The sequence below is a fragment of the Branchiostoma lanceolatum genome, chromosome 9 (genome assembly GCF_035083965.1).
Source record: "Branchiostoma lanceolatum isolate klBraLanc5 chromosome 9, klBraLanc5.hap2, whole genome shotgun sequence".
NCBI lineage: Eukaryota > Metazoa > Chordata > Leptocardii > Amphioxiformes > Branchiostomatidae > Branchiostoma > Branchiostoma lanceolatum.
This window is the reverse complement of record NC_089730.1, coordinates 21606722-21623053: the sequence shown is the minus strand read 5'-3', so window position 1 is coordinate 21623053 and position 16332 is coordinate 21606722. Positions and strand designations below refer to the sequence as shown.

Here is a 16332-nt window from a genome sequence, read left to right as displayed (position 1 = left end):
ACATAAGCTGTGCTTTGCATGAACGTCTTATCTTAGAAAAGAAAGGTATTGTAGCATTTCGTCATGAATTATGCAAATCTGGCTCTGATTACCTTGAGAAGTTAAAAGGAAGTTCATGTTTAGTTAACTTATTAATTTATCTATTCTTTCAAATGTCGTAAGTATGAAATCCCTGTCATTGACAACTATAACTCATAGTATTGTCTCATTAATCATTGAGATGACATGTCATCTGTATGATGTATATGAATTGATTTGACGTTTTCGTTTCCATACATCAAGAATAGTCTTATTTCCATGATTAGCATTTATAACTCATAAGGCCAAAAGTCACGATGATCGTTCAACCTCTTCCTGAATGACTGCCACACACACACAGACACACTTACACACACATGCTCAGACACACACAGACATAACCATGCACAACACAAACACACACACTCAAGAAAACCGCATTAAACACGCACATACAGAAACACACACACACAAGCAAACAATACAGGCACACACACATTAACACACTTAAGACAAAAAAATACACACACACATACACGCAACTTACATGCAAAAACACAGAAACTCATCCGAACATTAACAGACCCACAGAGACACAACACTTCACAACAAACACACACGCAACATAACATCACACACAACACAGGACACGCACAATCAATCTTTAAAGACAAAACAAAAGTACAGCGACTCTCGTAAGGTCTACTTAATCTATACATGCATACATACATACATACATACATACACACATGCCAACAAACAAATAAGTGCCTACGAATGAGTTTGTTTACGTACAATCATATGGGATAGTACATATTGAAAATTTAGGGTGTCGTGTACTTATACATTACTTGTTCTCATGTTCAAACATTCTTTGCTATACATGTATAGACCTATCTGTACACAGTAAGGATTGTCACCTCTTAGTATGTAATCAAATCTACCATTTATACACAACACACAAATAACATACACACAATGCAACACAGACACATCGATAAACACACATAAAATACACATCAACATTCAGAGACACAAACACACAGTCAAACAGAACACAACACACAAACACACCTATCAAACAAACCCGGGTACTCACGTCCGACATATTGCTAGGATGCCGAAACTTTCCTACCTATAAATCCTGTCAGTAATACACAACCTAGCTTACATTTCATGTCCTTTCTATGTCAGGTGAGGTCGAGGAAAGGGAATCTACAATCAACATAAGGAAACGCTTTTGGAGAACAATTAATTTCTAGACCGGACCTTTCTAGATTGCACACTCGGAGTGATACAGGAATGAGACCTTATGTGTGTTCCTTAACTACATCGCCAATCGCTTTCATGAAATGAGATCCACGTCCATGCAGCTTTAATCACAGTTATATGAGTATCATGAGATTAAAACCTAATTTTGATGGCTAGAGGGCAAAATCTACAATAACAATGGGCACGCGCTTACACGTAGACTAGTTGACGGACTTTAGACTCCTACCTTTATACAGCCTGGGACGGACGAACACCGCCTCCTGGCAGACTGGGATATAAAAATATCGACACGCCTTTGATTTGCCGGGCAGTCTATGTTGCTTAAAATTGAAGATAAATATATTAATTAAAATTGTAACTAAAGCCTTAACTGTCAGAAAGAAAGATCCGATGAAGAGGTAAAACCTACCGAGATCGCACACCTCAGCGGCCGGTAGCTGTTTCACCTGTTCCCCGCCGGGCTGAGGTCAAGGCTCCGATGTAATGTTGCTGACAATTCTAGGTTCAGATCTGTGAGCTGTAGCCTATCTTGAACACGTACCCAAAGTTGACGGCTTAAACTCCTTGATCAGCAGTCTTTGTGATAAAAGTCACGAGAACGACCAAAGTCTCTTGATGCTCTCCTATGCGCATGCGTAACACTGAAATATTTACTTCCTCTTACGTCATCCAGTTTGCACAGTACGGGGGCATGGAAACGAGGCTAAACAAAGCCTAATATCCAAGCAGATGTAGCACATCATGCGGGGCTTGTTTTGAGCGGCGTTTTTGCTTGCTTTTTTTTCTGCTTCAAGTTTCAGATAGCCCGTAGCGATTGACAGAGCGTATTAAACGTAAAAATGGCTGGAATCCAGGCTGTGATACCCATGTCAATAGCGGAACTAACGTATAAAACACCCCTCCCCACACCGAATACGATTTTCTGTAGGTTCAAAAGTACAAAGTGATCTTTATCATGTCAGCCAAGCGCAGACAAAGAAGAGGAGTAGGTATGTTCGGGAGGTTGCCAGTTTAGGTGAAATTAATGATTTTGGGCTGAACCTAGCTTACCGTCTCAAAGTCTCATTCTATATATAATATATATAATAGTATCTGTGCTGTTGTAAGGTTTCCAGGAGTTGCACAGGAATTTTTATGGAATGGCCAGACATGCAAAGTTAACTTATGATACATCCAGACAAAATGAAAAAAATAGATCGACAAATTCTATGAATACACTCTGGTACATGGTGCAAGAATATATGATCAAACCCCAAATATTACGAAGAAGGTCTAAATCTAGAAAGCAAAAATCACAGCAAAAATCACAGCCCCACTAAGCTTGAAGGGGATGATGTCCTGATGATCAATTTAACGCAGCTGGAAGTATCCAGCAATGTAAAGAATTCTATCAAAAAATGCACCAGATCAGGCAGGTGACTCAAAGCGGTAGATAATTTCCTTTATAAAACACGTGTTTTCTGAGTCGACTAAATCTTGTGGATCGGGGTTGACTTGGAGTACCTGAGTCGACTCCAAGTCTACTAAAAACGGGCTTGTAAATCGGGCCATGGAGCGATCTGGAGGTCCTGAAACAAGTATAACAGCCTAAATGTGGTATGAAACCTAAGTTGACGTTGAGTCCTATGATTTTTTCCGGTTCGCGTTGCAGCAGGAAATGGGGTCCAAAGTCCAACATAGCCAGTACTCAATCGATACCTGGTGCATTGCATGACCTGGCGATCGTTCATGAAATCTTTTCTACGGAGAGGTATGGCTTCAGCAGTTGATGCCCGTAGATTGACTGATTGTAAACATACAGGAGGGTCTGCATGCCCTTTTTCGTGAAGCGTTACGAGCGATTTTAATTCACCGTTAATCGTTACCGGCCGCCCTGAATTTACCGTTAAGCGTTATCGTCTGACCTGAATTTACCGTTAAGCGTTGCCAGGACCCCCCCCCCCCCCAAGCAGACCCTCATACAGCGCATTCTTTCTGAAGGAGACTGCATCTTTGGACACACCTTAGAAGCACCTACACAAATGTAGTCTGGATAAAGCCCAGGCTCAGATGAATAAAGGTTGGATTTTATGAAAATCCTCTGAGATATACAGTTTTTTTTCAGATATCCCGTTGTGACAGAGAAAAAAAAACGCGATTGATAAATACCAGATGTAAGTACTGTTTATAATCAGTGTCCATTATTTTAGGTGATTTTAGCAACGTTAGTCGATACAGTCAAACAGTTTATATCTGTTGTCATCATTATTTTAGCAAGCTAAAGTAGAAGCTTAGGTTATCTGTATTTATGAGTCATATTAAAGTTGGGGTGGGGCATTGTTTTTTTATTTAGCTGTGCAATTCCCTCTCTAATACTACTAGTACCAAGGAAAGCTCTCCTAGATTTTCATGTAAATCAATACCCACAGGAGTACTATGAACAAAAGACAGTGATGGACATTAAATGATGAGAAATAGCCAAGAATCTTCCCATTTCAGCCATTTATTTGATAGTTCCTAGAAGAAATTGTCCTACACAACACACAGAGGTACTAACATGCTACACACAATGTCCACACACTAGTGCATGTGCATGCACACTAATAGTGTAATACTAATACACTGAGTCTCCTAATTTCTGCTTTGTCTGGGGTATTCGTGCAAATCGGCCTTGCCACCAAAGTTATACTCAAGTCCTTGCATAGGAGAACATAAATCTCTTGCAAGGATACACAAGACAGTTGATTACAAATCGAGCAAAAAATCAGTGCATTAGATACTAGTACAATGTAGATATTTTGTATATAGTTTTACAACGTACGAAAGAATGAATACCTGTCCCAAATCATAAAAAGCGACCAAGCGACATTATTATTAGAAATCACATCTAAGGCCATATCAATGTTATTTATTGGTTCTCGGATTAAAAAAAAAAGAGTAATGCCAAATCAATTTTTTCTTACCTTGCTCACAGCCTCAGGGCTGTACTTTGGGATACACAGTTTCAGAAAGTGAACATCAGTTTCCTACCAGCCTTCTTGACCACTTGTGCTAAGTCTTTACTTTAAAATGTTTGAGAACCAAGGAAATACATTGGAGTGACCTACGGAGCCAAGGTTAACATCTTAAAGTACTCTTAATAACTCGAAATAGTAAATAACTCTTAAAGTACACATTGTACACAAAATCTATGAACATATGTCATTTATCACCTTCAGCTGCTCTTGCTTATCTGTTTTCTGCAGCAAATATCAATATGGCACAATAACAATTACAATAGACAAATCCTTTGGCAATTCAAACATTGTTGGGTTTCGGAATGTTTGCATGGAACATGTCTCTTACAAATATAAAATCTCTAATTCAATAGCTATATTATAGCACAGAAAATACCTTAACCTTGATACACCAATGTCCTTGGTCCTTATTTGTATAGAAAATTGTATATGAAGTATGCACAACACCAGTTTGACTTGTATAATAAAGAGAAATTGTGTGTAGGTAGTATCTGAGCCAGCTCTATCACAAAGCCAATCACATAGCTTTATTTCTTAGTTATTGACCAGCGCTCAAAGGTTGGGTCTCTGAGAAAGAAAACTATGCGATTTGCTTTTCGATAGCGCTGGTTCAGATACAACATATACGGAAGGCGGTTCACAGTACAGACTGGTCAGAGAGCCAAGCTAGCGGCTTCTGATCTAACAGATTATCCGACTGGTGAATGACCTATCTCATTGGACCCGCGGCAGCTTGGTGGCCTCGCTGTGACCGGGAGATTCGACAGTGAGCTCAAGGAATTTCATCGATAAAAAAAGAATCTTTACGCATACGCCTTGTGTGTTTTGTTGTCTTTTTAGTCATACTTGTATGTTTTGTATAATACACTGTATTCCTATCATTAAAGGCAACCTAAGCAATATTAGGGCACTGAAAGTCATATATTCAAAATCATTTTTTTTGTGATTTCTATCCGTAGTAAGTTTAGATAACACTATCCCATCGCATATCGACCATCATGGAGCAAAAATGTGATGTCGTTGTGTGATGGGAACTCATTGAAAATCTGAGCACTTGGAGGCCAGCCATCATTTCAAATCTTCCGAACATGCACGATTCTGACCGACAAGTCCCGAACGCTTCCAAAGAAATAATCACGTGGTCATGGCTCAATGTGCTTGGGCATTGTGACGTCACGGGGCCGGAAGTTGACCGAAAATTGTCGACAAAAAACGGTTACGGCTGGATTCTGGGCTGATTTTTGGGGGGACCCAATAAATGAAAGTTCGTGGCTTGCTTCTGAGCTATTTTTAAACGCCCAAAGTATGAAATAATGATGCAGATGTGCTAATATAGGGAAGTAAATGTAAATTGCAACCTCACCAAATAGAATTGCCTTCTCCAGAATATTTCAGGTTTTACCCCCTGAAATCGCTTAGGGCACCTTTAAGCCAGTGGTAGCACAAATCCAGTTACGGTCGCAGCGATATCATAACATGCCGCGAGCCCAGTGAGAGTTGATACACAATGAATATTCACTGGGAGGGGGTCTGCCTTATCTCAATTGACCCGGGCCTGACAGTCCTGTAGGACGCGGGCCTCCTATGGGATTCTAGATGGTAACTACGCGTGCGCGAAACATTCCACAGATGATTCGTGGACTTCCCGGAATATTTGTCAACCAGCCACATAATACATATGTATAGTGAAATGTAAGGAACCGAACTACAATAACATGTACATTGGGGAGACAAGTCGACCACTAAAAGAAAGGTACAAGGAACATTGCAGAAAGAGCGCTAACCGATACTCCTCTGCCATTTACCACCATCTAAAACACAACCAGGGACACTCATTCAATTTCGAATCCACGGACATCCTAGATCGTGAAGAACGCTGGTTCGAACGGGGAATTAGAGAAGCAATATATGAGAGGATGTACAACCCCGCCCTCAACAGGAAAGGAGGTCTACGCGTTCAACTTTCAGGCACCTGGGATAATGCACTGCCCACCACCCCCCACCCCCGGACAAGCAACATTTAGTTACTGTACTAGAACAACAGTAGCTAATTGAACTATTGGCATAACTTTGTCTTGAATTAATCTTCTTTTTGAAGACTACTTCAAGACATCCTAAATTGTCTTTACCTCATTAACATACCTTTTCAGAGTTTTGGTATAAAGCTGGTGTTCTCACTTCTATCGTTAGTCACTGACGAAAGACAGTGGATACTGTCTGAAACGTCTGACTGTTTCAAAATCTTATCCAGTTGCTTGAGTAATCATTTTTGGCGCATATGTACAGCGCTTTGCGCGTTCTCCAAACGCCGCCCAAAAGAGTACAAAGTGAAACGGCGTATAGGGTGCCCCCCCTCCACCACACAAGGAAAACAAATTGATCACTCCATGATTGTAAAAGGAACAAACATTCAGGGACAAAACAGGTAAAACCTTAACAAAGCGCAAGCCCAAGCAAACAAGTTACGTGGTCATCAACACCGGCACACGTATTGTAATTATAACTCATCATCGAGCTCATTTGCTTCCCTCAGTTTTGGCTTCCACACCTGTATGCCATCTTCAGCGCAAACCGAACCCTGGAAGATGTGTTTCTTTGTATTTGCACCATAGAGCCACTTGTTAAACGCAGGCAAACTTGACATATTGGACTCCAAGTCCTTCTTCTTAGTGTTGTTGTCGTTCAGTCCGTAGACCCCCATTCCGAATGCCCCGGTGCCGGCACCATCCTTCCCAGTGTAACACACGGCCTTCCAGAAGTACTTGGGGAAGAGCACGCGACCTTTCACCCATTTATCGTGCTTATTCTCACTCATCTTTGTCCCCGTGATGATGTAAAGGTATTTATTTTTGTTTTTGAATACCTCCTGAGCCAACAGCATGATTTCGCCTTCAAGCAGGTTCCAAGGGCCACCATTGAACAGATTAGCCTGCGAAAGAGAAACGGCAAATCTACAATAATCAATAGACATGTTGTAAATGTAGGTCTCGGTTAATACACTTCAATACATTCACTTATACAAGAAATCATACAATATCCACACATTCGCTCCCGAAACAATCGCCAAACTTCGTCCTAAGGCCACACCAAGTTAATTTCTTGGTTAACGGAATAAGAAAATAAAATTAAAAAAATGCTAGATTGGAAAAACAACATGAAAACAGAATCTCAGAGAAGTGTTTTTATTTTGGTGCACACAGTTTCAGGGAGTGAACAGGGTCAGGTGCAAGTTTTCACCCCAGCCTTCTGTTTTCATGATTTTTTTGTTGCTAAAATTAGAAATAAAAATCGGTTAACCAAGAAATTAAATTGGTGTGGCCTAATGCTCACCACACGGAAAGAAGCCTCTAAAACCACCATGTTTGAACAGAACAAGGCCGAAGGACACCACCAGCCAATGAAGTCATTTAGACTTGGCTGCGTAGATTATCTACATATTAGAGGCCTTACCTGAGGAGCCATGTTGATCATGCTGAAAGTGGCATTCATTGTGGCCTCGTCCTGGTTGTTGATTTGACTGGGGTCGAGATGCCCCCTTTCAACACCTATTTTTTCAGAACAACCGTCGAGGTCTCCCGACAAAGCTTGGCAGGCTCCACACTGCCTCAAGAGCGTATTGTAGAACCCCCATGGCATTGAAACGTCGCACAACGGCTTACACTTCGGATGTTTCTCACGGAAGTTCTCACTGCACAAACCTGTACACAAAAGAACATGTCATCAATTTATGCGTTGACACCTCCTTGGTGCGCAGTGGTGGTGGGGGTGCGATGGCCTTGTGTGTGACAGGTGTGAGTCGCATTTTAATTTCTGTTTTCACGGTCTTCGGTCGACTCCGCCCAAGTCGAAGCCGACAACGCGTTTGAAGATTGGGCTTAGAGTTTCTACAGTGATCCAGGATCTGACCTCAACTATCGTGGACGCAACAGGACAAGTAGTTAACTGACCAACATGTACAAAATTTGTACAACCTCTGATTTACATACACCAAAAACGCGACTTGCCCCCCCTCCAAAAACGCGTGTGTAAACCCAGTCCCCCTCCAAAAACGCGTGTGTTAACCCAGTCACCAGTGCGCAAGGGACGGTCGGATACCACACTTACCTAGCTGAACGCGTTTCCATAGAACGTAATCGTCTTTCGGTCTCTCCGACTGTTTAGCGCCTTTCTCCCTTTGAATAACTGCCGCCGTGTACTCGGGAATCCGATACTTTGTGTTGTACAACGTGGCAAACCTGTATTCGTTCCCCTGTATCTGGCAGATCTGACAGGAGTCAGACCTTGACCCGGAGTTTCCGTAGCTGCTGGGCGGCCATGGCTCCCCTACAAAGAACTTTCCACAGTCGTGCTTCATTTTGGAACACCTCTTCGAACACGTTCCTGTAATAGGAACCTGTCCTATATCTGGTTCTGTAATTATAACGACAAAAAAGCAAATTACTGAATATAAGGCTTAAAGGCATCCATATCCTAAGCAGTGACAGTTATGCCAGGGCAGGTTGTAATAGAATTTGAATTTATATGCTTTCTAACTGATTTTAATCCTCTACAGAGCAGTTGTAGAATACTTTTAAAGAACAAAGCAGCCGTATGAGTTCATCGGGCAGCACGCTTGTTGAGTTGTGTTATGTTGTACTTTAGCTGTGTTTAATCAACAAAGCATATAACAGTATGACATTTAGGACGTTTTATGGACCGACACTAAGTCGCAATCGTAGCTCGTATCTATTGTAGTAGGACTTCAGCAAAGCTATCATACAGTACCGACCGTCGACAAAGATCTACCGCAACCTTTTCTGTCACTAGTCAACTAGAACTTTGTACAGCACATCCATGGCTGTCCCAAGACTGCCCTGAATTTTCTATCAACAGGTCATAAACGTATGTATCCTATATGTATGACGGATGTGAATTAACCTTTACTTTAAACGAATGACTCACTATCATGTAGGCTGCATTTCGCTTTCGAACGGGATTCAGCAAGATCATCCTCTGCACTGTACACGTCAGCCTCCCCGCCTTCTTCGATGGGATGGATTCGAGGCACCCATACGTATACCTGCAGTCCAAATGTAGACATAGGAAAAAAGGTTACTCAAGCAATTGGGTATCAAATAGAGAAAGGGTAGGAGGGTGACTTTTTTTCGCCGTGGTTTTTTAAAATGATTAAAATTTGTTAATAGTTTCCTAGCTAATCAAGCACGAAAACAAAATCGCACGACTTACCAGTACAGCAGCAGCTCCTAGAAATCCAAGTGCGAACAGCTTGCCTTTGTGCTCATACATCGTAGTACCCTGTAGGCGGTGAATGGTCAGTTACTTGTTGTTAATTGGCGTGCTCGGTACATCAAAAATGGACGTATTCTGGGTGTATGTGCGTATGTGTCTGTCTTGAGTGTGTGTGTTTGTGCGTGAGTATATGTGTCTAAGTGGGTATGTCTGTGTCTTGGTTTGTGTGTGTGATTGTCTGCGTCTGTGTATGTGCGCGTATTTATGTATGTGTTTGCCAAAAGCACTAGGCACCTTGTTAGGCAAAAGCAGCTAGGCACCCTGTTAGGCAAAAGCAGCTAGGCAACTGTTAGGCAAAAGCAGCTAGGCACCCTGCTAGGCAAAAGCAGCTAGGCACCTTGTTAGGCAAAAACATATAGGCACCTTGTTAGGCAAAAACAGCTAGGCAACTTGTTAGGCAAAAGCAGCTAGGCAACTTGTTAGGCAAAAGCAGCTAGGCATCTTGTTAGGCATAAAACATATAGGCACCTTGTCAGGCAAAAGCAGCTAGGCAACTTGTTAGGCAAAAGCAGCTAGGCAACTTGTTAGGCAAAAGCAGCTAGGCACCTTGTTAGGCAAAAACATATTGGCACCTTGTTAGGCAAAAGCAGCTAGGCACCTTGTTAGGCAAAAGCAGCTAGGCACCTTGTTAGGCAAAAGCAGCAAGGCACATTGTTAGGCAAAAGCAGCTAGGCAATTTGTTAGGCAAAAGCAGCTAGGCACCATGTTAGGCAAAAGTAGCTAGACAACTTGTTAGGCAAAAGCAGCTAGACAACTTGTTAGGCAAAGCAGCTAGGCACCCTGTTAGGCAAAAGCAGCTAGGCACTTTGTTAGGCAAAAGCAGCTAGACAACTTTTTAGGCAAAGCAGCTAGACAAGTTGTTAGGCAAAAGCAGCTAGACAACTTGTTAGGCAAAAGCAGCAAGGTACCTTGTTAGGCAAAATCAGCTAGGCACCTTGTTAGGCAAAATCAGCAAGGTACCTTGTTAGGCAAAAGCAGCAAGGCACATTGTTAGGCAAAAGCAGCTAGGCAATTTGTTAGGCTAAAGCAGCAAGACAACTGGTTAGGCTAAAGCAGCAAGACAACTTGTTAGGCAAAAGCAGCAAGGTACCTTGTTAGGCAAAAGCAGCTAGACAACTTGTTAGGCAAAAGCAGCAAGGTACCTTGTTAGGCAAAAGTAGCTAGACAACTTGTTAGGCAAAAGCAGCTAGGCAATTTGTTAGGCTAAAGCAGCTAGGCAACTTGTTAGGCTAAAGCAGCAAGACAACTGGTTAGGCAAAAGCATCAAGGCAACTTGTTAGGCAAAAGCAGCTAGGCACCTTGTTAGGCAAAGCAGCTAGACAACTTGTTAGGCAAAAGCAGCAAGGCACCTTGTTAGGCAAAAGTAGCCAGGCACCTTGTTAGGCAAAAGCAGCTAGGCACCCTGTTAGGCAAAAGTATCTAGGCAACTTGTAAGGCAAAAGCAGCTAGGCAACTTGTTAGGCAAAAGCAGCTAGGCAACTTGTAAGGCAAAAGCAGCTGGGCATCTTGTTAGGCAAAAGCAGCTAGGCAACTTGTAAGGCAAAAGCAGCTCGGTAACTTGTTAGGCAAATGCAGCTAGGCACCTTGTTAGGCAAAAGCAGCTAGGTAATTTGTTAGGCAAAAGCAGCTAGGCACTCTGTTAGGCAAAAGCAGCTAGGCACCTTGTTAGGCAAAAGCAGCTACGTAATTTGTTAGGCAAAAGCAGCTACGTAATTTGTTAGGCAAAAGCAGCTAGGCACCCTGTTAGGCAAAAGCAGCTAGGCACCCTGTTAGGCAAAAGCAGCTAGGCACCTTGTTAGGCAAAAGCAGCTAGGCACCCTGTTAGGCAAAAGCAGCTAGGTTACTTGTTAGGCAAAAGCAGCTACGTAATTTGTTAGGCAAAAGCAACTAGGTAATCTGTTAGGCAAAAGCAGCTAGGAAACTTGTTAGGCAAAAGCAGCTAAGTAATTTGTTAGTCAAAAGTCTTCTTTGAATTTGAATTAGATGACATTTGCCATGTGGCTTTGCAAGTATTTAAATGAATGAATGAATTTGGGCCCCTTCGATAAGTACTGCGTTTGTTACCCCATTGAAAATTGATGTACTTTTTTGGCGCGACCGTAAAATCAGATACAATAACATTACTTATGGTAAGCTATGCATGCTGAAAAGAGGGACTAGTGACATCATCTGTTATACCTTTAGGCAGTGTACATTGTTGTTGGACCGATGTTGTCCAGGCAAAGGTAACCTGCAGATATCTAAGCTAGGCGTGCCCTGTTACACCCATTTAGGCGAGCAAAATTTTCTCATTACCCCTGCATTACTCTGGTTTAATGTTAGTACTTTTTGAATCCAAAAAAGAGTAAAGTTTATATATTTCAGCAGAGGCATTCCGCAATCTCTAAATCAACTACTCGATGTATACGTGATGAGAAACGTCATATACACAACCGAGACCCCTCCCCCGTCAAATCTTACAGGGTTGTATCAAATCTTACAAGGTTGTGAATACATACCAATTGTTAAAACATTTTATTTCTTTGATTAGTCGTTGCGCTAGATAGCTGGAAAAACACCTATCAGATGCTAAACCGCAGTGTTAGAAAAACGTTTGTACCTAACAAGGTATGACCTCAGCTTTTGGTCACGCCCACAAGACAAGACTTGCAAAAGTGACCAAAAATGTTCATATAGAGCAGGTTTCTTAAACATTTTTTGACACAGGTGGGCTACTGTTGCTATGTCTAAACATTTTAGCATTTCTATGACGGTGCAAATGTCGAATGCAGAAGTGTTTAGTATGAAGAAGTTTGTAACCTTTAAAAGATTATCATAATCACAACTTGTGTTGTCTTTTTCACCTTTCCTAGTCTCACCTGCGGTTTTATAATTATGACGCACTCACCTGCGTTGTAGGATTTGTTGTAGGGCTTGGTGAAGCCACTCGCTAAGAAATTGGACCGAAGAGTACGACAGGTACCGACCTGCCCTCGCGAATACTAGAAGAAAAGTGGCGGTTGGGACGGTTGGAACCGGTTTTTCTGACACGTTGCACGTGCACGGTGGCACACAGGGCTTTTCTACAGGAGCTTGCCACGTAGCCCTTAGCAGCCTTCTAGGGGCTCTGGCGTTCATTTTAGGGGAGGGGTGCCGATTAGCGATTGTCAACATGGGCCAGAACCTGGCCAAAATGAACGCCAGCACCCCGAGAAGGCTGCGAATGAGACTAAGCGGCAGCCTTATGGTAGGGTCACCTTTCCCAACCGGGGCCCGGACGAAAAATTAAAGTGTATGTCAATGAATAGGCACAAGCTATGCTCTTAAATAATTTTGGTACATTTTGTGTTTTTTTTATTGTCCTTTATATCATACTTTTCGTTCCCAAAGACTGCCCGGCCGGGGCACGGATTAGAAATGTGACCCAAGCATAAGTAGGAACGCCCTGCGATCCATCGGTGCAACGTGTACGTGGCACAACTAAAACATAACCCTCTTGGCGAAGATAATGAATAGGTAAGACGAACCGAGGATCGCACACAAAGTGGACGGTAGCTGCTTCACTTGTTCACCGCCGGGCTGAGATCGGCGCTCCGATGGAACGTTGCTGACAATCCTAGGTCCTAATTTGTGAATTTTAACCAATCTTGAACACTCAAAGTCACCGGTCTTCAACTCATCAGTCGTGAGTCTTTGCCATTGAAATGACGAGACATCATACCAACGTCCCTCCAGAACTTTGACCCTACACTTACACTCACTGCGAACTCTTTACTTCCTCTACGTCATCTTACGTCATACATGTACAGTTTTGGGACTATTCTATTCAGTCGAGGCTAAATGAGCCTGATCTCCAAGCAGATGTAGCAGTCGGCTTGTTTTGAGCGTACTGGCCGGTTATTTTATACGTTTTCACGGAATTTTATTCGCCATTTACAGATCCCCGACTGGCACCGGCGGAAGCGGACAAAAACAAACAATACAGTACTCTAGGCCCCATGAAAATGTTTAAACTCACTATATATTTTGGTCCTTGAAACAAAGCTACAGGAAAACCAGAGTCTGATACTGGCATTATTATGAAATACTTCTTCCAGACCACAAGAGCTATCTGCCAACCAAAACTCGGCACCATAGCTTTTCCAATACGAGATATCAAAACCGGAAGCTCTACTGCAGCACCATAATATCTGGAAAGCAGCCAAGGGGCCCGAAAATCTAGCCGATTTCCTTCTTTTGTCAACCTCTACCAAAATACCAAATATCATCATCAAAACACAAACACACCTGGCCTCTATTATGCCCGCAACTGACGTGGCCGGAAAGAGTAGAAATTCGGCCTAAATAGACAGACCCCACACGTCAGGACGTGACAAACTGTATCTTGTTAGGCAAAAGCAGCTGAAAAGCCGGTAAGACCAATTATATTTCTATTGTACTGTGTGTTACAATCTAATCTTGCTTCAGAATGACATTTTGTTAACCTCAAAAGTCAGAAAAAGAAAAAGTCAGTCAAGAGTCAGAAAGACCTAGATACGTCATTGTTGTATATCTCCATGGTTACGCCATTTTTTTACCATCCCAGCTGATCGTGACGGAGTAGGTTCTTCATTACTTACGGCATCTCAAGAAGACGCCAACAGGGGAACCGGATCGCTTGTTGTCGGAACAAAGAAGGATCCATTGTTCGAAGTGTTGCCTTGTGCACTTGTGCACTGAAAAGCCGGTAAGACCAATCATATTTCTATTGTGCCGTGTGTTACAATCTACTCTTGCTTCAGAATGACATTTTGTTGCCCGAACAAAATAGATTTCAAGCTAATCAATGGCTTCTGTATCTGTAGGGCTCGAACTCCTTTGTTCTGGATAGTGAAAAGCCGGTAAGACCAATAATATTTCCATTGTGCTGTGTGTTACAATCTAATCTTGCTTCAGAATGACATTTTGTTGCCCGAACAAAAGAGATTTCAAGCTAATTAACGGGTTACCTTTGTCTTCTGACCGCCGTCGATACAACCCCCTCCCAGCAATACTCTATTGGCTTTGTTCATCAAAATGCAATGATGATTCTCTAGTTGATAGATTCCCAGTCTGGACAACAAGGTGCCATTGTCTGCTGATTTGTCTTGCACGTGTTCGAAGTGCACCACACTGTGCGCTGATCAGGTAAGAACTATTATATTTCTATTGTGCTGTGTTACAATCTAATCCTGCTTCGAAATGACACCAAACAAAAGAGACTTTATCTTTGAGGTAATGATAAAGACTCTATATGGCGCTGGAAAAATAGTAGGAATTGGTGAAATAGACTGTTCGCCACAATTGTTATGGTGTCTAAGACCATAAGGTTTCCACTGAATGATTAATGTACTATTTGCACAACTTGCAAAATCTTTATCTTCCCTTATGGGTTGGCAATCGATTGTGATGGTAACAAATTTTTTTTACAAATATCTGCAGAGGAAAGATGCTGAAATCCTCCTCCTCAGAAACGAAAACAACGGTTGGTGTATTGTTTCTTGTAACACTAACAGTTGAAACAGATACTGTAGAATTCTTAAGAGGAAGCTAGTCACTATCAGACTATATATGGTGCTGGCAAAATAGTAAGAATTAATGAAATAAACTGACTTAACATAATATGCCAGAGGAGTTAGCTGGGAATAGGAACAGTACCTAGACTGCTCGAGACTGGAAAATAGAAGACTAAGTCTAAACAGATACAAGCAAGGAGGATCTACAAACTGTTCTACGTTCTGATACAAAATCTGAGGTTGAACTATATATCTCCGACCTGGACATTTCAAAAGCGTACGGCTGGGATAATATTGACAATCACTTTCTAAAGATCATTAGTTCTAACATTTCTGATAAAATAGCCCATGTCCTTAACCTTTCGCTCTGTCTGTCATCTCCAAGACAGATTCATAATACGTAAGAGTATGTTTGTTTTTGCATTAACAATAGACCGCTAGAGCCTACTCGGAAGATTAGAAGCTTTTCTTTCAACGTTAACACCCTGAACCACATAACCATTGGAAAATCAGTTTGAAATGGAATTACTTTTCTCCTATGGGTATGGTTTCAACCTCATTGGATTCACTTGGATTCCGGATGTTTTTTAATCACCCTGATAGTGTATACAGTCACACCAGTGGACAGCAGTGCAACTACAAGACGATGGCTGATTCGCAAATGGGGCTCGTTTAACACAGGTCAAGAGCTACTTGTTTATACAGACATCTTATTACCTATCGCATCGACCATGTAAGATAGAGTTTATTTTGTTGTGTATGTATATTGAATGTGGTTCGGTGATGATGTGTGTAAGGACAGTACTAGAGATTCTGACCAATTTTAATGTGTATGTATATTGTATGTGTTCCGCTGATGATGTTTGTAAGGACAATACTAGTGATTCTGACCAATTTCTACTTGTAATGAAATACGCAATTTTTTAGCCCCATGGGCTACGATGTATTTTAATCGAATAAACTTTCAAGGAAAGAACTAAGTGTACGCTGGGCATGAAAAGGTTCATTGCAAATATTGTCCACTACAAACTAAAACCATATCTGTCAGATCGGGAAAAGACACAAGAGTGGAAGAAGGAGTTCATCATTTATCTATTTCACACATTTTTTCTTTGGCTTCGAGTATATTTTCACCCATGTTTATGTTTGAAACCTTAATGTATCTACCGGTATCGTGTGGCAATTATTTTGACAATTAACAATTCATTACAGTGGAGAGATCAGGAGACAAGTATAGTATACTA

The 16332-nt window shown here is 41.7% G+C and overlaps 1 protein-coding gene across 1 annotated transcript; it reads right to left on the bottom strand.

Moving 5' to 3' along the window:
* Positions 1–6748: 6748 nt before the first annotated feature.
* On the bottom strand, positions 6749–13261 carry LOC136442097 (endonuclease domain-containing 1 protein-like). Its single transcript, XM_066438722.1, has 7 exons — positions 13082–13261; positions 12463–12556; positions 9513–9581; positions 9228–9345; positions 8391–8696; positions 7737–7984; positions 6749–7215 (listed from the first exon to the last, which is right to left on the bottom strand). The coding sequence occupies exons 3-7, from the start codon at positions 9570–9572 to the stop codon at positions 6784–6786; spliced, it is 1164 nt and encodes a 387-aa protein (XP_066294819.1). The 5' UTR covers positions 9573–9581; positions 12463–12556; positions 13082–13261; the 3' UTR covers positions 6749–6783.
* Positions 13262–16332: the final 3071 nt, after the last annotated feature.

What these genes read in the sequence shown, in the direction of transcription:
- LOC136442097 (XM_066438722.1), bottom strand. Translation starts at nt 9,572, where the DNA reads ATGTATGAGCACAAAGGCAAGCTGTTCGCACTTGGATTTCTAGGAGCT. An exon ending in TAGGAGCTGCTGCTGTACTG is followed by an intron (nt 9,346 to 9,512) that starts GTAAGTCGTGCG and finishes TTTGGACTGCAG; the next exon opens with GTATACGTATGGGTGCCTCG. An exon ending in TGATCAACATGGCTCCTCAG is followed by an intron (nt 7,216 to 7,736) that starts GTAAGGCCTCTA and finishes TCTCTTTCGCAG; the next exon opens with GCTAATCTGTTCAATGGTGG.